At 42.0% G+C, this 23436-nt stretch overlaps 1 protein-coding gene across 6 annotated transcripts in view; it reads right to left on the reverse strand.

Annotated features, from left to right (window-relative positions):
* Nucleotides 1–930: 930 nt before the first annotated feature.
* Nucleotides 931–23436, reverse strand: part of LOC124118670 (39S ribosomal protein L14, mitochondrial-like) — a 56082-nt gene continuing 33576 nt past the window's right edge. For 2 of the 6 annotated variants that reach the window (XM_048402925.1, XM_046480880.2), the window contains exons 2-3: nt 3379–3460; nt 931–1381 (exon numbers count right to left, since the gene is read on the reverse strand). In XM_048402925.1, coding sequence (XP_048258882.1) covers nt 1009–1381; nt 3379–3455 — 450 coding nt within the window. In that variant the 5' untranslated portion in view covers nt 3456–3460 and the 3' untranslated portion in view covers nt 931–1008. Of the gene's footprint in view, nt 1382–3378; nt 3461–4014; nt 4211–4232; nt 4372–4391; nt 4546–23436 lie in introns of those variants that run through there. The other 4 variants (XM_046480888.2, XM_046480898.2, XM_046480911.2 and 1 more) reach the window with 4 other exon arrangements.

A 23436-nucleotide genomic window follows, 5' to 3' on the forward strand; every position in this document is an offset into this window, starting at 1 on the left:
CTGTGTTCTTGCGTTGTTTTCATCACTGGACAAGATTTTGAAACATAAAAAAACTCTCTCTGTCCTTGTGAGAGAAATTGAATGAGTTATGTTTTAAATACTTCTGATTACCAGAATACTAATGGTGACGTGATCAGTTACCTGCGATATATGATGGCCATCTGTAAGAAGGTTAGGGTCAAGGGAACCAATATAATGCTCACAAATGTTTGTTCCTGTTTTCATTGGTAAAAGACCTGGATACCCCGTAGGTAAAAGAAAACTACTACACGACATACCAGCCATATGTCTTCATGGAGGATGGAGGAGATAATTGGAAACAAACTAGGGGCAACTATCGAGGCTATTTTCACTATGAGATAGTATTGGAATAGTATGAACCCAACTTTTAGGCTTGATAATTATACTTATCAGTGACAAAAATGAATAAAGTATTGCCGACAATGTCAAAGTTGACCATATATTTTTCCCTTTTTGCTACTCAAACCAAAGGGAAGTAACTCTAATCCAACGTTGTCAGTCATTGCTTATCAACATAACAGGTTTGAAATTAGACTGTAAAAACTGAGTTTTCTGACACAATGAATGTTATATATACAAAGGCAAAAGTTACTGTGAAGTAAGTTTGTATGTGAAAAGAATCCACAACACAAGAACTTTTGCCTTTGAGTGTACTTATATAACTAATTGCAACTTTTGATTGTGGTGAATACTATTGACAATACCATCAACTTTTTAAATTTCCAATCTAGTATCTACATAGTACAATCGTAAGGCAAACAATTGCAACACGTGATATATAGATAGTTTGCTACATCACCACACCCCTAAACAAACCCAAGTAGACGATGTATGTATTGTTAGAATCACTTGATGAAATGGGGCTGAGGAGGAATAATAATTCATAAAACATTAAAGAACAAAAAAATGTTTTGATTTACCAATCTTTTTTATCATTCACTCAACATACATTCTGCATGCTACACTATCATCATTACTGACGAAAATCTAAACAAATCTAGTAGCGATGGAGAGAATCTTCGTAAAGTCCCCTGATTTCCCCCGCAACACGGAGGGAACTGGTACAGCTATCCTGGTGCCAGTGGGGGCACCATTGTCCTCTATCAGCACAACATTATTACTGTCAAATCGGGGAACGTTAGCTCTCTGTTTCTGTTTCACGCCCACAACATAGGCACGTTTCTTCTGCCCTTTGATAGCCAGGAGAACTTTGTCTCCAATGGTTGCAACCTCCTTCTTGTTGTACACATGAATGACGCGAGGTGGTTTTCCTGAGGCCAGTGCAGCTTTCCCCAGTGAGCTGTTGTCCACTACCCTCATCCGGGCCATCTTCCTGATCTCATGCAGACAGGCCGTAGTGCTGTAACACACACACACAGCACCTTAACAAATATGATGCATCAACCTTATAAAGTGGCTTCTATGTTGATATAAATGAGATAAATTGGTGTATCACAAGCGGTGTATCATAAGCATTGATCCTTGCAATTTGGATACAGTGAGTGAGTGAGTGAGTTGGGTCTAACGCCGCTTTTAACAGTATTGCAGTTATATCACGGCGTGTCAGCTTAATGTGGGAGGAAAGCCCGAAGTGATGCAGGTCTCAGACGTTTACCACTTCGGTGAAACACACGAGCACGGTGCTGACAAACCTAGAAACATAATCGGGGTGAACCAGGATTCGAACCCACAACCATAGGTTTCTGGCGTGCCCAAGGGACGCAACTCTGCACAGCGAATCGCAGCGCCTTCGACGACTGGGCCACCCGTGCCCCCTTTGGATACAATGACATCCATTAAACCAGGGATTAACCAAGAAAGTCGACTAGCACGAACAGTGATAACATGTAGAAACACCTTCAAAACTTTTGAAATTCTACTAGCTCTTAGAATAGCTTTAACATTAGTGAAATTGTCTCATTCTAGCTGTCTTGTGCTAATTTCTATCCCTGCCAAGTCACCAAGCCTGACCACCCAATCCAGCAACCAGCATAGGTTGCACGGGACTAATTTAAACCTAGAGTCCCAACAGGGTAGCTACTTCTTATGAGAACCATAGGTTGCTGGGGACATATGATCCTTAATATATTTGTCTCCAAGTACCTACAGATCATGTGCGTTGACTTATTTCTTTCCCGATGACCATACACCATATTGTTTCACAAAACATTCATACTTAGTTTATCTAATTGAACAACAGTTCATGTACAGATGCTTTGAACAGTTTGAAAAACTAACAAGAATACGAAGTCATCTATAAAAGACAATGATATGTGCAATCAAATGTGACATTGTCAATTATCAGATTGTCCACCTGCTTGTGGAAGAGGTTGAATACAAGAGCTACTGTAGAGCATCTCCATAAAACTTTGTACAAAACGTTGCTTTAGTAAAACAGTAATTATAAACAAAGGTTATAATCATCTTCCAGTATATCAAGGCTATACTTGAGCACTGCACAATTCACTCATTCAGACATTTTCATGAACTGTTAATGTAGAGCATTGTCATACAGGCAGGTATTGTTGCAGCCCTCCAATTACGGGCTAGTTACCCGAGTAAGGTTTTGTTTGTTTAACGCCACATTAAGCAATATTCCAGTTATATGATGACGGTCTGTAAATAATTGAGTCTGGACCAGACAATCCAGTGACTGACATCATGAGCATTGATCCATGCAATTGGGATACGATGACATGCATCAACCAAGTCAGCGATCCTGACCACCTGATCCCGTTGGCCGCCTCTTACAACAAGCATAGTCGCCCCAGAGTAAGGTAAATGGTTAAGACACTATAACAGCCTCAGACTGATATTGTACAAAGTTTCATAGAGAGTCACATAACAGAACTGAGGTAAAAAAATTAAGATTGCTTCCAATCAAATCAAGTCCAAATTTATAAAATTTATATAAAAACAAAATAATTGGGGAAATCATAGGTAGCACATGCATCTACACTATATGGTGAATGTGTTTACCAAGTTTCTTAGATACATCTCTTAAATGATTTTCTAGTTCTGCTCCGGAAATGAAACCCACTACTTTCATTCAGTTCAGGCACTAAGTACAAATTTATAAAACTTATATAAAATAAAATAAAAAAAAATTCAGAGGAATCATAAATAGCAAAGGGAACATCTACATTATATGGTGAATGTGTGAAGTAAGTATCATAAAGATATCGCTAATAACTTTGAAGTTCTCTACTCCGGAAACGAAATGTGACAGACGGACAAAGCCTGTTTCTATATCCTCTGCCACCTTTGTTGGGGCAGGGGATAATCATTAATGTACATGAATGTGGGATTATGTTAGTATGTGCATATATACCTATGTCAAGTGATAGTCCCACCCACCTGAAAGCAAGACTCCCTGATGGTACTGCAGCCTGGACAGCAGCCTGCTGCAACACCCGCTGTAGTGCGCTGGACATGTTTACTGAAACACCATAAGTGAGGTGAGGTGAAATGGGGTTTAATATTGTGTTTAAGAATATAGGGATTTCTCTAGGATTCCAAATTAAGTTGCCTGTTAAAACAAGCATAGTCGCCTTTTACGATAAGCATTGGTTGTTGAAGACCTATTCTAACTCAGATCTTCATGGGTAGATGTGATAATGCACTTATGCTCATAATAATTAATTTCACACCCAACATGCACCTTGTTTGAGTGAGTGAGTTAAGGTTTTACATCACATCGGCAATATTTCAGCCATACTGTGACTCACCTTGTTTGAAGAGGCAATTGGCTATCCATTAAGAATTTGTTCATAACTTACAAACTACAATATTCAGAGGTACACTGCTTAACTTCATAAGAACTTTCCTGGAAATCTACAAAATCTAGGGAATGGGGAACATGTTAGGTTTTGAAATCACATCAAATTATGAAAGGAAATGTACAGTATAGATAGATACTTTGGAAAATAGTTATTCAAACATTCCTCCAACAGTCCTAGAACAATGCATGCATATCAGCAAGTGGGTCTTTACAATCGGGTTCCCTAACTTTGTTCTGTGTTATGGAACAAGTAGATCTATCTCAGTATTAGCCCAGAGCCGCGATGGGGTCCTCGTCGAAAAAAATGTTCTCGGCGGTCTCAAATCCGTACTGTGCATAACAGACACCAAGTGGCCCGTCCACACTTCCCGTCTGCAGCATTTGTATCACTTGTAACTCTCAAAGTCAAATGTTTTACGCTTTAACATACACTTATTATTATTGTCTATGTTTCAAGGGTAGCGAGGAAATAAGATTGAGGTCTTAAACTCAGCCATAGATGTTTGCTCCTGCAAGTTTGATATTTTCAGAAAGTATTCTTTCCTATGGCAATGCTTGGATAGACATTATCAATATCTTGACGACCTACTATCAAAAAGTCCACCATGCTTTTTCCAAGCTCCTCACAGCGATAGCCCGTAAACTGGTTCCCGGCTCTCTATGCGCATCATCAACTTGTGATATCAAGAGACGGGGCCCAACGTGTCACGCGTTGGGAAGGAGCTTGATGCTTTGACTGGGCTCCTGGCTACGTAAACTAGTAAAAGCGTCAAGTTCGCAGCGCGTATCAACAGTGGAACCAGTTTATCTGTTTTTCGAAGGGAGATCACTCTCAAATAAGTGATATCGTGAACGAAGCTAAAGATATCTCCAATGATAAAGTAAGATAGCAATGGACGATAATCAACATTTTGTTTCCATGTCATGACAATTCCCAGAAATAATCTAAAAGTGAGGTATCTAGTACATCTATATTGTTTCGCAATATTAAGAATAAAAATGGATTATGGCATTTTGAATACGCTCCACAAGAACCACGTGTACGGTTAGAAACAACACGTTTTACAAGATACATGCCGCTATCCTTAATACTTCAATACGTAGCCCAGGGGTTTTAGATGTAAGACTGAGCCAACTCACTTATTGCGTTAAGTCGATATCCGTTCATTTATTTATGTTAAATACAGCCTGGAAAATGTGAACCAAGCGGTCGTAAAATATCTAATCTTAAACATTTCGCACAACAACGTTATCCTTCTTGGTTACCCGCGAGACTCACAGACGCTGCTATATTTGTTCTGGATATTGCGCGTTGATGTGAATCAAGTTAACAGAATCATAACAGTAGCGCATTACCGTGTCACTCACACAAGCAAACACACATGAATTATATACTTTATTTCATATACCGGGACATATGCACGAAGCTGGCTCTTGTATTGAAATACCTGTCGCAGTGAATAATTTGATTTTAATGAGATTGTGGTTTCGCCTTCCTCGATAAAAAAATCGTAAAGCTATCTACTCGTAAACGTAAAATCGCATGTAACATCAAAGCCAGCGCAGCATTTTTTTTTAATTTGCACTTTTCGATATTAAGCTACACATATAATATTTCCATCAACATATACTAATACCAACTGCATATTCCAAAAAGATAACTGTCCCTATATGTATTTTTATGCTGGGACATAATTCATTCTTCGGGGACTCCAAATTGACAAAGCAATTAGTTATCACATGCAATCTGTATCGCTAGGGGACTCCAAATTGACAAAGCAATTAGTTATCACATGCAATCTGTATCGCTACGAGAACTAAGATCTGATTTTAATGACATTGTTATCACACGCTTATTGTTAATATGTTCATATCGAAAACAGGTGCACGGATAACCCGGTCGTCTAAGTTAACCAGATTAGCTCCCGTCACAGTTGTTTTCCTTAGGTGTGTCAGGATGCTATGATCCCCTGATATACGATGAGTTTCATTCTTGGTTAGTCAGCGCTATCGTCTTGGAAAGTTGGAACATTAGTGCATAACATGTATGCTTGTTTGTTTGTTGTTTAAAGCCGCACTCAGCAATATTCCAGCTATATGACGACAGTCTGTAAATAATCGAGTCTGGACCAGACAATCCAGTGATTGACATCATGAGCATCGAATAAACGATGACCTGCATCAACCATCAGCAGCGAGCCTGACCACCCGATCCCGTTAATCGCCTCTTACGACAAGCACAGTCGCCATTACGACAAGCATGGGTGCTGAGGACCTATTCTACCCTGGATCTTCACGGGTCGTATAACATGTATGCATTCATGTTTTTTTATTTCACAGTTAGTCTGTCATACTGACCTGAAACAAATATACCCAATACAGCCCATGCAAATCTATAATAGTTAGCCGAAACAAATATACCCAATACAGCCCATGCAAATCTATAATAGTTAGCCGAAACAAATATAGATTTGCATGGGCTGTATTGAATATAATAGTTGGCTTAAACAAATATATTCAATACAGCCCTTGCAAGTCTTTTATAGTTGGCTGAAACACATATATTCAATACAGCCCATGAAAGTCTATAATAGTTGGCTGAAACAAATATATTCAATACAGTCCTTGCAAGTCTATAATAGTTTACTCTGAACATGAAGAGTCGCTGGGCTCCCTTGTTTATTACACTTCTTAAAATAACTTAACTGGTTTTTTCTGTAACATATTTATATTTCAGAGACTAGATTTATATTTCACAGTGATAAAATACGACTTCATGCATGTGATTGTTTTTTTTAATTCTGCAAAAATTCTTATGACTGTACAATGTCCCCCTCTTGTAATGTAAACATTTCATTCCTCTTCCAACGATTCGACAGCTCCCGTCAGAAATCACCTAAACGTGGGTGTGCAACGTTCTCAGTTCCATCCTGCAAGGACTAACCTGCCTTTTGTATATTGTTTTTCGCGAGCGCGGCTGTGATGCGTGCCCCCTGCCGGCTCCAGTTTGCTTCTTCCTGTTGTGTCAAGTCATAGATTACCATCACACACCTCTTCTTTGTAGACTTCTTGTTGGAGTCGAGTGGTGTAGCAGCGGCTTTGGTCTCGCCTCATTGGGGGCGGGGTGAGCGATACCACAGCCTCCACCGACATGGTCGCAATACTACATAGACTACTTCAGATCACATCATGGCACAGGTGTAGTGAGAGCGGTGCTGGCGTAGAGGAACCGTGGTAGTCTCGCTGCGATACCGTAGCCGCGAGAAGCTCCCCCATGACTGTCGGACATGTATGCTCGAGATATATTGATGGGAATAAATAACGGGACATGTATAAATATATTGCAGAAATAATGCAGTTTGTCATACTGAAGATGAAATCTTTTTGTTTGTTTTTTTGTTTTTTGTTTAACGTCGCACACGGCAATATATCAGCTATATGAGGACGGTCTGTAAATCGAGACTTTACCAGACGATCCAGTGATTGACATCATGGCATCGATCTACACAATAGGATGATGACATACATCTACCAAGTTAGCGAGCCTGACCACCCGATCCCTTTAACCGCCTCTTACGACATGCATGGGTTTCTGAGGAACAAATATAGACAGATCTACACGGGTCTAAAAATGCTTGGACTAATATCACGGGTGGGCGTCGTGTCGTATAGTTGGGCATGTCTAGATTTCGTCAATTCCGGGAAAATCTTTGTTTAACGCCGAACTCTATATGACGGATGTATATCATGAGCATGTATCAACCACAACAGCGAGCCTGGCCAACGTTAGTCACCTCTTACCACAAGCATGGGTTGCTGAAGATCAATTCTAACCCGGCTCTTCACATGCAGGGGTCCGTAAAACGAACCACCAGGGCTTCCTTCCATTACATATTAATAGACACTTTAATCATTTATTTTTCATTTCAAATACTAAATACTAGACTAATTGCAGATTAACGTTTCCGACTTCTTTCAGTAAAACGCCTTCTCGATTATTCCAATTATCATAACTGGATTCTATTTTGATATTGGACCATGATAATATAATACTCTGGATACCCAAGGATGAATAAAATGTCACGGAGTGTTAATGTAATGCGTTCACTCCACTACCGAATGAAATCGTGATTGCTTCGAGCTACTGAAATACAGACCCTGATATAAAAACCAAAACAACCAACGCAAGCCTATGGTATTTGGCAAGTCTAGATTATTGCAGTTTCAGTTTCTGAAAAGGAAGAAAGTCTCTTGGCTCCCTTTATAATATTTTTTATCATAATTCAAAAATTGTAAAATATGTTTATTTCCGAGACTAGATGTTAGTCTTTAGAGCTACATAATGGGTAAATATCCCATTTAAGACAAGGTCAGCATACAAACGGATATGAATGATGAGAAAATCCGCGCCACGGCTACATCAGCCACAACCTGCAGACTCTGCAGTGGACTACACATGCTCCTGACTTAACTCTCTAACATATTCTTGTGACAGCGATATGCACGGCAGCATGAAGAAAGACCCCAAGCTGCGGCAACAGCAGTTGCCATCAATATAAGACAGCTTGCTGTTTCAATCATGGTATCAAAAACTGTGTGCATCTCATTGTTCGCAAACTGTGGGACTCGTTACTCGAAATTATTAATTTTTTCCAAATGTTGCTATGGGAGCCAACGTAAAAAGCCGAACCCTGTTATCTCGAACATGATGGGAAATGGAAATATCATGCATTCTGAAATCATAGCTTTATAGTTCACGATTAGTTCTTTGTCATGTACCAGCAAACATAACCCTTGTTAATCAGGACACCGTTTATCAGGACACCCATCCTGTCGATAATTACTGCTATGGTCCATATACGATAAAAGGGTGAATATTAGGCATTGCATCCAAGAATCATTCATCCAAACATTTGTTAATTGGGAAAATGTCATTGGTCAGGGTATTGTCCGGATATAAGGAGTTTAATTATGCAAAGAACCTAGTTGTACACCGTTATATGTCATAAGACAATACCATCAACCTATCAGGGGTTTCGTCATACATGAGACGCTTTTCAAAACCAATAGCAAATTCCCTTACATGGTAAATATACACCATCGAATATCAGCTTTAGCATGTTACGCCACACACATCTACACAGATCACCGTTTGACACAGGGGGCTCGGGTGGCCCTCTCGTCTGAGGCGCCGCGATTCGCTGTGCGGAGTTGCGTCCCTTGGGCACGCCAGAAACCTATGGTTGTGGGTTCGAATCCCGGTTCGCCCCGATTATGTTTCTAGGTTTGTCAGCACCATACCCGTGACCTGCATCGCTTCGGGCTTTCCTCCCACATTAAGCTGACACGCCGCGATCTAACTGGAATACTGTTAAAAGCGGCGTTAAACCCAACTCACTTACACTCACCGTTTGACACAAGGAATTATGGAAAGATATACCGAATACGGGACCATCAAATACAAAACAACACATATGTGAGATAATAAATTATCCAGTGTAATTTAGAAAGCAAGCCTCTGAAAAAAGTAATGTTTAAAAACGAATTTCACGGTCTGCCACAGGTACGTAAGTCGCACTACTGGCTGTGAAAGTTCAAAGATTCGGAAGCTGCCGTTCATAAAAACATACGTCTTCAATTTTCTACAATCCCGGGAAAGTGAAAAAGCTCCACGCAGCGTCTCTAGTGTTACACGTCTCCCGAGAGCACTATAGTCTAAAGTTACGAGTTGTGGAGAAGAAATGGCTTGCAATTTGTTAAGAGCGTTTGTTTTTTCAGTAAAAGTGGGAATGTTTCCTCTTTCCTAGTATACAGTTTCAAGATTATCTACTTCATTTTTCTCCACGACTCGGACGATAATCATTGATTTAACGTAAAATCTGTTTGATATATGTAGCGTGAAATGTTATTCTGGCACATGCGCTAAAAGCGAAAGAAACGTGGAGTTTGTAAGCAATATCAAGGAACCGTCGTATATCTCATTCATTCATCCATATATCCTTCCTTCTATCCTTCGATCCATCCATCTACCGCAGCCTTGCATGCCGACACATATGGTGGAAGGGAAAATGCAAGACGCACTGCATTTTTCTTGGAATCGTTGTATAAAGCGTCAACCAGTCTTACCTGTCTACGCAGACTGGGCTCTTGACATCACTGTACATTACAGTACTGTTGTATATGCATGTAGGACGACATGACCTGTTCTGTGCTAGGACTGTCTACAGGACGACATGACCTGTTCTATATGTAGGACGACATGACCTGCTCTGTGCTAGGACATTCTATATGTAGGACGACCTGACCTGTTCTGTGCTAGAACATTCTATATGTAGGACGACACGACCTGTTCTGTGCTAGGACATTCTATATGTAGGACGACATGACCTGTTCTGTGCTAGGACATTCTGTATGTAGGACGACATGACCTGTCCTGTGCTAGGACATTCTATATGTAGGGCGACATGGCCTGTTCTGTGCCAGGACATTCTATATGTAGGACGACATGACCTGTCCTGTGCTAGAACATTCTATATGTAGGACGACATGACCTGTTCTGTGCTAGGACATGCTACATGTAGGACGACATGACCTTGATATATGTAGCGTGAAATGTTATTCTGGCACATGCGCAAAAAGCGAAAGAAACGTGGAGTTTGTAAGCAATATCAAGGAATCGTCGTATATCTCATTCATTCATCCATATATCCTTCCTTCTATCCTTCGATCCATCCATCTACCGCAGCCTTGCATGCCGACACATATGGTGGAAGGGAAAATGCAAGACGCACTGCATTTTTCTTGGAAACGTTGTATAAAGCGTCAACCAGTATTACCTGTCTACGCAGACTTGGCTCTGTACATCACTGTACATTACAGTACTGTTGTATATGCATGTAGGACGACATGACCTGTTCTGTGCTAGGACAGTCTACAGGACGACATGACCTGTTCTATATGTAGGACGACATGACCTGCTCTGTGCTAGAACATTCTATATGTAGGACGACATGACCTGTTCTGTGCTAGGACATGCTACATGTAGGACGACATGACCTGTCCTGTGCTAGGACGTTCTATATGTAGGACGACATGGCCTGTTCTGTGCTAGGACATTCTATATGTAGGACGACATGACCTGTTCTGTGCTAGGACATTCTATATGTAGGACGACATGACCTGTTCTGTGCTAGGACATTCTATATGTAGGACGACATGACCTGTTCTGTGCTTGGACATGCTACGTGTAGGATGACATGACCTGTCCTGTGCTTGGACATGCTACATGTAGGACGGCATGACTAGGACATTCTGTATGAAGGACGGTTGAGGACTGCTGTACTATGGTGCTAGGACCACCGTACGTACATCGTTCAAGCATATGAGACGATAATATTTGATAATGTAGGAAATGTGTTCATGCATAGATAAAGAGGAACTCATTGTATCGGTGTGGGAGATGGGAGATGGGAGATGGGTGTGTGTGTGTGTGTGTGTGTGTGTGTGAGGGTTGGGGGGCGGCTATGTGGTGGGGGGGGGGGGGGGGGGGGGTATGCATAATATTAAATTGTGGGTCCGTTAGGTCTACACGTGCATGCATATATGGTACTGGTGCTCTGGGAACACGCACGTGCGTTTGACGACAATCCTGTGTACTTGCCGTATAATGTTCTTGGACAACACGAGTGAGTGAGTGAGTAAACCACTTTTAGCAATATTCCAGCAATATCACGGCGGGGACACCAGAAACGGGCATCACACATTGTACCCATGTCGGGAATCGAACCCGGGGCTTCGGCGTGACGAGCGAACGCTTTAACCACTGGGCTACCCCACCGCTTTTGGACCACACGAGGATGCATATTGGACGAAAGAGCGCGATAAGAAGCATCGGCCACACGTGCATGCATGTAGGAGGAAAGAGACTGATAATATGCCAGGAACAAGTACATCCACATACTCCTATAGTGCTAAAAGTGTTCATCTTCCCCCCATTACCGCATTACCCTTTCCATGTGTTTATGGTTCGACACGCAGTCGTGGCATGCAGTCAAATACTAGTGAGTGATTAGTCAAGGCAGTAAGGTAGTCGATGATCTACTGGTTGTACAGCCGCCTGCGGGACACAGGGAAACCAACTGCCACCGTATTTCACCGCGGTGCATATCCAGCAGCATCTTGTGTGCGTTCTCGTTACACGAACAATGCCTACAATGGTGTGCGTTTACAATGCGTACATGTGTTCCTCTCATCTATCTCACACACGGGAGCTAGGGGGACTGCTTGGCTCAGTCTTTTGTCAGTAGAACCTTTATATTTGTTCCCGAGTGAGTATGGTTTTACGCCGCTTTTAGCAATATTCCAGCAATATCACAGGGGAGACCAGAAGATGGGCTCCACACATCGTACCTACGTGGGGAATCGAACCCGGGGCTTCGGCGAACGCTTTAACCACCAGGCTACCCCACCGCCCTTGTTCTTGACTGGATACTGACCGAATGTGCTACTGTCCACTTGTCACCGACTATACAGGTGGAGAACCCCCATGGGCGGATACAGCTTTTTTGAAAAGGGGGGGGGTGCACAATTAAGATCTATTTATTGTCTTTGGTGGTAATTTATACAGAAATAAAGATTTTTTTCGAAATAAAAAGGGAGGTGGGGTGTGCACCCCCGCACCCCCCCCCCCCCCCCCTCTGTATCCGCCCATGAACCCCCCAGTTATTTCTACAGACATCCCTAACCCCAGCCCACCCCACCCGCGACGCTCATACTCCCCATTCCCGTCCCCCTCACTTCCTCAGCCCCTTAACATCCCAACACATACATCCCCACCCTAACCACACAGATCCCCTGTACACAATTCGCCCTACTCCATCCCAGTATATTGCTATACACCACCTTCCTCTTCTATCTCCTAGGCCCTGGAAAATGAACAAAAATTCCAACTCTAGTTATAGTTCACATGGGACTTCCTTTGATTTGATTTTGCATTTTGTAGATTTATATTTTTAAATAAAATAATTTTATTCCTGAAACTAAATGTTCTTCCAACTCAATCCCTCAGTTCCTCCTTCCAAGACATATACATAACTGCTCCTTTCCGACCCCCACCCCCCACCCCCATCACCGGGACGCCCGTCACCCCCCTGCTCAGATCCAGCCTCGCTTTCCTATCTTTCAACGTTTTGACAGCCCCGTTGAGTTATGGTGTGGCTGTGACAGGACGGGGTGTTGTCTCGCCTCTTCTGTCGCTCACCCAATCAGGAAAGTAGAATACCAGGCGAGTGCAGGGAGGAAGGAATTTGCTTCATTACCTGAAACACGCGCGTCAACTTCAGCAGCCTCGGCGACCCCTCCCCCCCCCCCCCCCCCCCCCCCCCCCCCCATCGCTGCTACAGCTCCACCTGGCGGAATTCCTCCCCAACATACGCCAGAATTATATAATTACTGTGATGACAAATTGCTCCATGTGACTGGTTAACATATCACATGCCCTGGTCCATAATGCAATATATGTCTACTTGACTTGGTTGTTAAGAGCAGAATGAAATGCATTAACAAGTCACGACATAAGTAGATCCTCTTAGAACTTTTTCGCTCCTTTACTCCTGTTTAAAACTGAAATACAGACTTCGGGTTATAACAGATATGCAATAAGTATTGAGATCAATGGCGTAATCAGGATCCCGCGCACTCAAAACAGAAAACCAGTCAACAGACGTTTATCTGTGAATCTCAGCCTCCCTGCACATATCCCTGCCCCGTGAGTGCGTTCTGTACAATACATATGTTATATTCTATCAAGACAAATATTTGCGTATAAAAAGACAAACACATTGGAAAATTGTTCAAACAGATATATTATTTGGAATTTGTTACAGGTTAACATTAATTTACTTTATTCCATAACGAAAGTTCATTTTGTCCAATGCAGCGGCTCATAGGTCATTCAGCCTTCTCGTATGATATTCACGTAGACGTTTCAGCTGAATATTTGGTGGTTGTACATTAATCATCAATATGCCTACATAATCCCAGCCAAAACATACTACACGTGAAAGCTGAGACTGCGGAGTAGTTCCACTGGTATGAGTTTGGGGGCTTATATGTTTTTCCACGCTCTTGGGTTACTAACCCTCGGCGCAGAGAATTAGTGAAAAGTAAAATGAAGAGTGTTAATTTGTGAAATGGAGCGGGGTCTTAGAAATCATATATGCTCTGATCCACCCCAACAGGAAACCGTATCTCGGGGACGGGAGCGTAGGGGAGTGGGGACGTATTTTCCGCGGATGCCGATGACAGGTTAATCCTGTTAAAAGTTGCACAGACCAGCAGACCGTATTTGAGAAAGATTCTCCCGACAAAAAAGCCCCGAGTGGTAGCTTAATCCGCTGGGTCTAGAGTTACAAGCAACTTGTCAAAACATATCAGGCATTTTGTTCCAAGTGTGAAGAAAGCCGCAATGGACATTTGATACGCTTGGTAAGGTGTTCGGCAGGGGTGCCTGCTACTTCGGATCGCTTTCCTTTCCACGGCGCATGTATATTTGTGTTTAGCCTCCCCGATAGTCCTGCACCATGACCGTGGAATATATTTATTTTATGAAAAAATAATAATCTAGAAATGCATACAAAAGCAAGTCTAGCCATCTCAAGCTAGCTCTATTCTGAAATCAGCATAGAGAATTGTTTTTATTTTTAGAGTCAAGAAGGATATTGTGTAATATAAGATTTCAGAGACTAAATGTTAGTCTACCTCCCCGACAGCGTCAAGGGCTGGATAACGTTGTCATTGCTCACGGGATTCTGAAATGGGCTATTAAAATGCATTTGGCGTGAGAATAAACTTTTAATAATTCATTTTCGTTGCTGTTTCTTCCGACGTGTCAATCTTGACCGGTCATCGCGAGGCCATGCTGGATGTCAAACTACATTCTGACAGGAGGTATGACATGCTTAATGACTGCCATATTTGCCTTCTTCAGCTGAAGACGCTTCACGATATCGCACAAGTAAGAATGTCATAAAGCCTAGTCTATTTGTACATTTTCAGTATTTTTCTAAATCGCTTATAAACGATCGTTGGTTAAACATGAATTGAACATGAAAAAGATATTAGCGATCTACTGCACATATGGTATCATGGTAACCTTTTAAAAACAAACAAACAAACAATACGCTGGAAAACATGAATACACAATATGTACAGAAACAAAAACAGGCGAGTGATTTAAAAACTATAACATCATGTGGAAATATTGTGCTTACAAAAAATAATGCAAAAGATAACAAAGACAATAATTATCACTCCCGAAAATATCTTTAGTTATAAATGTTAGACGCGGTGTTCGAGAACATTCCAGTGCAATTCCCGTTATGACTGCATCTTTGAATACTGCGCCTAATTCGACATGTATAGGGTGTATAAGACGTCGAGTTAGCCTAGTGGTTAAAGCGTTGGTTACTCACATCGACGATCCGGGTTCGTTTCTACACATGGCTACATTTTGTAAAGAAGATTATCGGCGTCTTCCGTCGTGACATGGCTTGGGCTTTGCTAAATGCGGCGTAAACCCATACTTTCTTAATCACTTTATAGGGATAATCGTTAATGATATCCACTTGAGGACTCCTGGTAAGAACAGCACCCACTTTAAAGATTCTCTACCTGATTTCCTCATGCGGATAACACGGCCAAATTGCCCAGTAGCACCTGCATGCCCGACAGAATGTGTATCAGGTAGGTGCATCATGTCACATGACTTATGTTATCGCTGGTTGCTCATGCTATCAACTACTGTTTTGTCTGGCCTAGACTCGATTACTTACAAGCCAATTTGATATACTGTAGTTGTCATATTACTGACTGCAGCATAAAGAACAAATCGCGCACTCACTCATTTGCCCATGTAAATTATTGAAGAAGGTTGAAAACCTGTAACCTGAGTTTATAAATCACTGAGTACGTGTCAAAATCCTAGATTCGTGGTGCTGTATATTAATGTGAGGTCATTTGATAATGATGCAGTGGGCTAGCCAATTACCTACAGCGATGTCTAACCGCTTACCCGGGATAACCCGGGATAACCGGGTCTTCAGCATCCCATGCTTGCTGTAAAAGGCCACTATGCTTGTCGTAAGAGGCGATTAACGGGATCGGGTGGTCAGGCTCGCATGTCATGGTATTCCAAATGCGTAGATAGATTGTCTGGACCAGACTCGATTATTTACAGACCGCCGTCATGTAGTTAGAATTTTGCGTCGTTAAACAACAAACAACAAAACAAGCAAGCTTACCCAGGTACGATTCCCTTCATGTGTAAAATGTCTGAAGGTCGTTAGTCGAGTCCCCTGCCGCGACATACATTTCTCCCAACAGTGAAATTGACACGCCCTGATCTAAATGAAATAATATTCAAAACGGCGTCAAACCAAACATGCCAAACTCACTCACTCGTTATTAGCCATAGCTGAAGCGGAGGCGTTTGGCTTCCAAATATGACCGACTATTTAAAAAAAGTTTCAAAACAAGATCAAAGGACGTTGGCATCATAAAGACATCATGGCGGCGATTACATATAAGGTCATTATCAGCCAATACAATGGCGCTCCGCTCTCAGACCTGTGAGGCCAACAGTACTTCATCAAAAACAACCAGTAAGACAATAAATAGGCTTTCTGAAAGCATGTGTGCTCTACCCCAACCCAGATGAAGAGGTTTTTCTTTGTAGAACGCCATTGATTGTGTTTCCAAGTTTGCTGTTCTAGACTTACAACGTCAGACATAGTATGATACAAAAACAGCCTTTCTTTGCTGTAATATATTTGCCACGCGTCTCCAGCTCTCAATCGTGTTGTTTTTCTATCTCGAGTTGAAATGTAACTTTCAGGGTTAATTTTTTGCTTTGTCGTTTAAACACGCAACAATGCCGCTGGAAGCCAGACTACAACTCTCGCTCTCGTGAATGAGATCTCGCGAGACTCGAGGGGGCCAGAGGGTATGACGTGTCTGCCTTCACACTGTCCCGAGGTGGCACTAGGAACACTGGATTCAACATATACCCATGGGTATTTTTTAGATAAAAAGGCAAGACGAATAGGAAAACTGAAATGTTTGAAATTATTTCAATTCCTTCCAAATGTTTTTTGTGCCCACAATAGATTGTTGTCACGAAAGAGAAAAGTTTAAGGAGAAAGACAGCAGCGTTGTGTGGGATACTAGGAAAGACTGCGAATGGAAACAGTTTGGCATGAACACGCATCGTCACAAAGAAATAATGTATCATTTTTCAATCCTGCCTCGTCATCAGTTTTACTTTTAAACCTAATTTTACTTTTTGAGTGTGTCAATGTTAAAACCACTTGCGGCAGCTTAATGTGGAAGGAATCCCCATGTGACGAAACTCAAGCACGGGGATGGTGTTGACCAAGGAGGTGAAATTAACGTCGCGTCCAAGATTATTGCACTTATATAGCGACGTGCATGCACGTGTGTGTGTGTGTGTGTGTGGCTGCTTGTACTAGTTTATAGTGATAGCCGAATGAGATACCATGCCGCAGTTTAATATGAATACCCCACATTCAGCCACAGTATACAGACTCCGAGCTGACCAGTCCAGGTTTCAGCCGCTTAATGCCGAGCGCCAGACAGGGTAACAACAAGTACCATCTTTTAACGTCTTTTGGTACGACGCGCCAGGGGATCGAACCCTGGACCTTCCGCTTTCCGGGTGGATACTAGACCACAAGACAACGGAGGCGGTCGTTGACCAATGACCACTTTGGAATTGGAACCACAACCTCCTCACCCTTGATAGACCGGCTGCAACCACGATCTCCCTGATGGACCGGCTACAACCACGACCTCTCTGATAGACCGGCTACAACCTCGACATCTATGATCGACTGGGCCCGGGTTCGATTCCCAACATGGGTACAATGTGTGAAGCCCATTCCTGGTGTCCATCACCGTGATATTGCTGGAATATTGCTAAAAGCGGCGTAAAACCATCCTCACTTACTCACTATGATAGACTGCAGTCGAACATGCAGATGCAGCGAGCGTTTGTAATCATGCAAGAGCTGTCTAATAACAGCATCTTGACGCAGATGCACTACTTCCTCCTCGGTCCTGCTTCGGCCCCCTATGCCATATATTACCTGTTGAATCATGCCGGAGAGGGTCTGTAAGGAAAGGTGAGGGCTTTTTTTCTTAAGTACCCACGTGAAGTCTAAAGTTGGAGACAAGCCAGAAGTTTACCATATGTTATTAAACCCCCAACAGACAGGGAGGCTATTACAGAACAATGTGCCAGCATGGTTATACATTAAAAAAGGAGTAAAGTTTTTTAATGATTTTTGAAGTGCAGACACATGTATTATGGTTTGAACGTAAGACGTTATGGCGTTGACGGTAAAAGGAATGAATAGATTAAACTGTACTTCAGGTTCCGTTCGATAATCCCATAGTTTTCAAATTTATTTATAAATGTCTATGAATATTACTTGAGAGATAAAAAACGTTTATTGACTGGTAAATGGTACATAGCTTAACGCGAACAAAACTGTACCACCTCTTAATGACACTGCCGTTTATTTCGCGTGAGTGACGTCGTTGTCGGTAACGTCATGCGTTGACCCCTTGCGACGTTCACGCTTCGGTGTGTGGCAGACGTAAACCCATACAAAATGCCGAGTCACACACTGAGATAGATGTCACGTTGCGCGGAAGAAAGTAGTTATTGCGCCATATTGTTATCGCAAACCTATTAAAAAGAATTAGCAGATTTCATAGCTAAATGCAGCCATCTTAATGTTCAGGTTCCCGGCTGTGCGACTGTTAGGAAATCTAACAGTGTGATTAATGTCTCATGAATATTCAATGAAGCTCATTATAAGAAAATACAGAGTTAACGTTGTAAATCCTCCACGGGTGTTGTACATGATAAAGTCCATTTGAACACAAAGGAATACGACCTTGCCTTTATGAAGTCGAGAAGTCCTCTTATCTGTCAAGTGGAAACGATGGCCAAATATCTCCTTGCCCAACCCCTACCACCCTTGTGACTTCAGTTTGTGATGGGGGCATCAACCACCCGTGTCCTTCCGCCGCGGAGTGATCGCCCAGACTACCAGCATGCGCATGACCCCCAACCTTACCCCCCGCACTAACGAGGCAGAACGGAGTAACCTGCAGTTTAATGTCGTTCATTTGCCATGTCAGAAACAAATTACTCGTCATGCCGTATAGTTTCGTTTTTTACAGCATGTATTTAAATCAGATAAAGACGTTTTTCATTATCATTTATTTGACAGAGCGTTGATTACTGACTGCAGTTGATGACATGACTTCAAGGATGGCGAAACCAAAAATGGTGATTTTGATTTCTCAAAGCAAATTCCTCTTGTAATTCGCACGTTAACGATTGTTGAATTGAAACATAAAATGAAACTTGTTATCAATATGCAAATAAGAATCCCGAGATAATTTAATAGAGACAGTTAAATTTACACCCGATTGCATATTCATAATGATTTAAAATCTGAATTTCTTTCATTGACTAAAGGGGTCAGGGGTGGCCCAGTCGTCTAAGGCGCCGCAAATCGCTGTGCAGAGTTGCTTCCCTTGGACACGCCAGAAACCTATGATAGTGGGTTCGAATCCTAGTTCTCCACGATTATAGGTTTGTCAGCATCATAGTAAAGTGGTAAACGTCTGAGACCTGCATCACTTCGGGCTTTCCTCATACATTAAGCAGACACGCCGTGATATAACCGGAATACTGTTCAAAGCGGCGTTAAACCCAACTCACTCACTCCATTAACTAAAACAAGATTCGTCGGCTTCTCACGGGTCGCAATGTTTTACGCTTAAACCACTTCTGGGTGGGTTATGTAGCCTACTGGTTAAAGCATTCACTCGTCACGCCGAAGACCCGGGTTCGATTCCCAACATGGATAAAATGTGTGAAGCCTATTTCTGGTGTCCCCCGCCGTGATATTATTGGAATATTGCTACAAGCGGCGTAAAACCATACTCACTTACTCCTACCCACCACCTCTTAAACAGCATGAATCAACTTGCAGTTGTTCACCTATTCCAAATTGTATATCATCATAAGTTGAACAGAACTGTACCCACTGTCATCATGGGAACGTGGCACTTCTTATTAACAATTTCTTCATTGATACAAGGAATACAGAAATTGTTATCCATAAAAAAGTGTCATGTCCTAATGTTCTTCCAAATTCGAAATGCCTATCAAAAACTAAACTTTCATCAATCTCATTAATATCAGATCTTAGTTCTCGCTACGGCTAAACAAAGATCTGAGGACATCCCATTACGGGTCACGTCCGCACGACCTTTCATCCAACCAATCAGAGCGTCGCTTACCAGATCCTGAAAGTGACAGTCGGAATGTGTTTTCTAATCATGCAACCTCGAAATATTTAACATAGGGTATTCCGAACGACAGTTACGGCTTTCGTGATTATATCCATACAATCTAGGCCATCTATAAGCCACTCCAGAATGTTGTTTTGGCCAGTTTTAATTTTTTTAATCGAGAATACGTCAAAATATGTTTCGAAGCGTAGTCGCCAGTTTGAAACTAGTGCCGTAAAGCTCGAGAGGTTAACGTGTACATTTGGAATGTATTAAGAAATGCTTGAAGACCTTCGGGATTTAGTTATGACATAGTTATATTCACATAAGTGACAAGTGATTAAAATAACACTTCATCAATATCCAAGTTCAATACAACACAATATGGCTTTAATAGGCTATTCATACAGAGCTACAGATAAGCAGCATATTTGTGTACAATAAACCCCCAAAATATTCAATACCCAATTACTTTCAAGTGACTTGCGTACAGAAACGCATGCTTTAAATGAAAATCTCAAATGTTTAAAAACAGCATGCGTAAATACCCAGAGAAGCTTTTTCAGCATGTCTTCATAGGAGCTAATTTCCGAAACACAATTACGAGCTAATTTACTTTCCGAGTCAAGCCTATATATTTATAACAGTTATATACATCTAAAACATTATTCCATTTTTTTTAATCTTAAAATGTTCACTTATTTCAGGAAAAAAGCAATAGAGTGATGAATAGATGAGTGAAAAAGTATTAGTTACCCAATGAAAAATGTAATAGCCCAATTTAAATCGAAACCATAGAGTAAAAACTCAATTGCTCAAAAAGTTATCTGGAGCTCTGATCCATACATGTGCAATTGAAAGACAAGAACAAAGCGCCTGCGTTGTCTCGTGAACATGGCAGGTTTAACGTCATAACAAACCTTGTAAAAATAATGGCGAAAGAATGATGGTGATGATCACGTCATGGTCTTTGTAGACCGAGACAAAAACATATACCAATGATAAAACACATGCATGGATAGTGTCCAGATTCTGAATGATCAAAATACATTGTATATATCATTTGGAGGGCACTTAACTAGATATTGTATAGATTCTGAAGTGAGTGAGTATGGTTTTACGCCGCTTTTAGCAATATTCCAGCAATATCACGGCGGGTGACAGCAGAAATGGGCTTCACACATTGCACCCATGTCGGGAATCGAACCCAGGTCTTCGGCGTGACGAGCGAACGCTTTAACCACTAGGCCACCCGACCGCCCTCCAGATTCTGGAAGAACAAAATACATGTATATATCAATTGGAGTGAGTGAGTGAGTGAGTTGGGTTTTACGCCGCTTTTAACAGTATTCCAGTTATATCACGGCGTGTCAGCTTAATGTGGGAGGAAAGCCCGAAGTGATGCAGGTCTCAGACGTTTACAACTTCGGTGAAACCCACGAGTACGGGTATGGTGCTGACAAACCTAGAAACATAATCGGGGCGAACCGGGATTCGAACCCACAATCATAGGTTTCTGGCGTGCCTAAGGGACGCAACTCTGCACAGCGAATCGCGGCGCCTTATACGACTGGGCCACCCGTGCCCCCTATATCAATTGGACGACACATGCATGGATAGTGACCAAATTCTGGAAGACCATGAAAAAAACATATATCAATTGAAGGACACATAAACGAATAGTGTCCTGATTCTGGAAGGCTGAGCTCAATCAATGTAAACACACAGGCATAGATTGTGCAATGCTTGTTTGAAACTGAGATCTCTTATCTATGCTAGTGATAGAACAAAGGATGAGGTGAGGTGAGGTGATATTGGGTTTAACGTCGCGTCCAAGATTATTGCACTGATATAGCGACGTGCAGGCACGTGTTCGTGTGCGTGTGGCTGCTTGTACTTGTCCGGACTGATGCCGATTAATAGTACTATGTCACTGAGATACCATGGGGTGAATACCCCACTCAGACACAGTATACTGACTCCGAGCCGACCAGTTCTTGTTTTAGCGAGCTTAATGCCGAGCGCCAGACAGGGTTACAACAAGTACCATCTTTCAGCTTTTTTTGGTATGACGCGGGCGGGGATCGAACCCCGGCTCTCCGGGCGGACGCTCTACCACAAGACCACGGAGGCGGTCTCAGAACAATGGATGAAGCTATACATGTATTTGATAGTATTAATTGCCACTCTCCTAATACATCATGCAAACAGTTCAGATTGAAAGCAAGTGTAAAGCAAATTAGTGTCAATGTGTGAACATGTTTAGCTGTGTTAAGCTGTGTTAAGCTGTTTAGTCGGAATTGTTTGAAAATTGTTTCACTTTGTGTTCAGTTATAATTTCTGAATGTTTTGAGCACCACCGTCACAGTGTCGTGTCATGTCTCAACAATCAGGCAAGTCTGTAGCATGACATTGCCTTTGTGTCATGAACATGTCCTCGACCAGATTGAACAATAACTACAGCATCTGCAACCCTGACCTCTGGTGTCGTTGACACTCCAATCAGCCTCGTTCTGATTCACACTAAGCCATTAGCTGCACGCCCTCATTAATAGCAACTCTTTGTTAACAAAACCAGACAGGCATGATCTAGTAATCGGGCTGAATAAATATCCACACTCTGACGCAGCGAACTTATACCAATGGTAACAGTCAGCTAGAAATAAGACTTTTTTTTAGGAGATTTCGAGACCAAGTTCAATGACCCGTGTCATCAATTACATTTGCTCCTTTGTTCAACCGAGTCTGTCTCGAGAAGATAAAAAGACTATATTCCAGACGACTGTCAAAATAATAAAGTAGCATGTGTAAGACTTGAGCCCTGTTCGATCATGCGTAAAGGCACAACAATATGAGGGGCGTAGGGATAATACTTAGCAGCATTTACACGGGTCCACGAAGGCCAGTGAATGTACAGCACATCTGCCGTCCTTTGCTGAACGTCAAGTAGTCGACACGCAAGTAGCATTTATGCATCAAACCAGTGTGCGATCTGTATATTGGTAGTGTAAAGGTTGCTTTGTGAGGTGAAGACTGCTTGTGCAGGTATCATAATAAAGGTTTGAAAGCTCTGAGAGGTTTATCAAATATGAAGAAGAAATTAAACGACAAGTTCAAATACCTGCTGGTAGGGAAAGGGCACTGCCTTTGTTAAACGACAATACGTTGGAGGTGAACGCGGCGTTGACTAAACACTGGGGACTGACTAGCTCCTAACTTGTTGCAATACTGTTTACACAGTGTTG

The sequence above is a fragment of the Haliotis rufescens genome, unplaced genomic scaffold (assembly GCF_023055435.1).
Source record: "Haliotis rufescens isolate VD_foot unplaced genomic scaffold, xgHalRufe1.0.p SCAF_3, whole genome shotgun sequence".
NCBI lineage: Eukaryota > Metazoa > Mollusca > Gastropoda > Lepetellida > Haliotidae > Haliotis > Haliotis rufescens.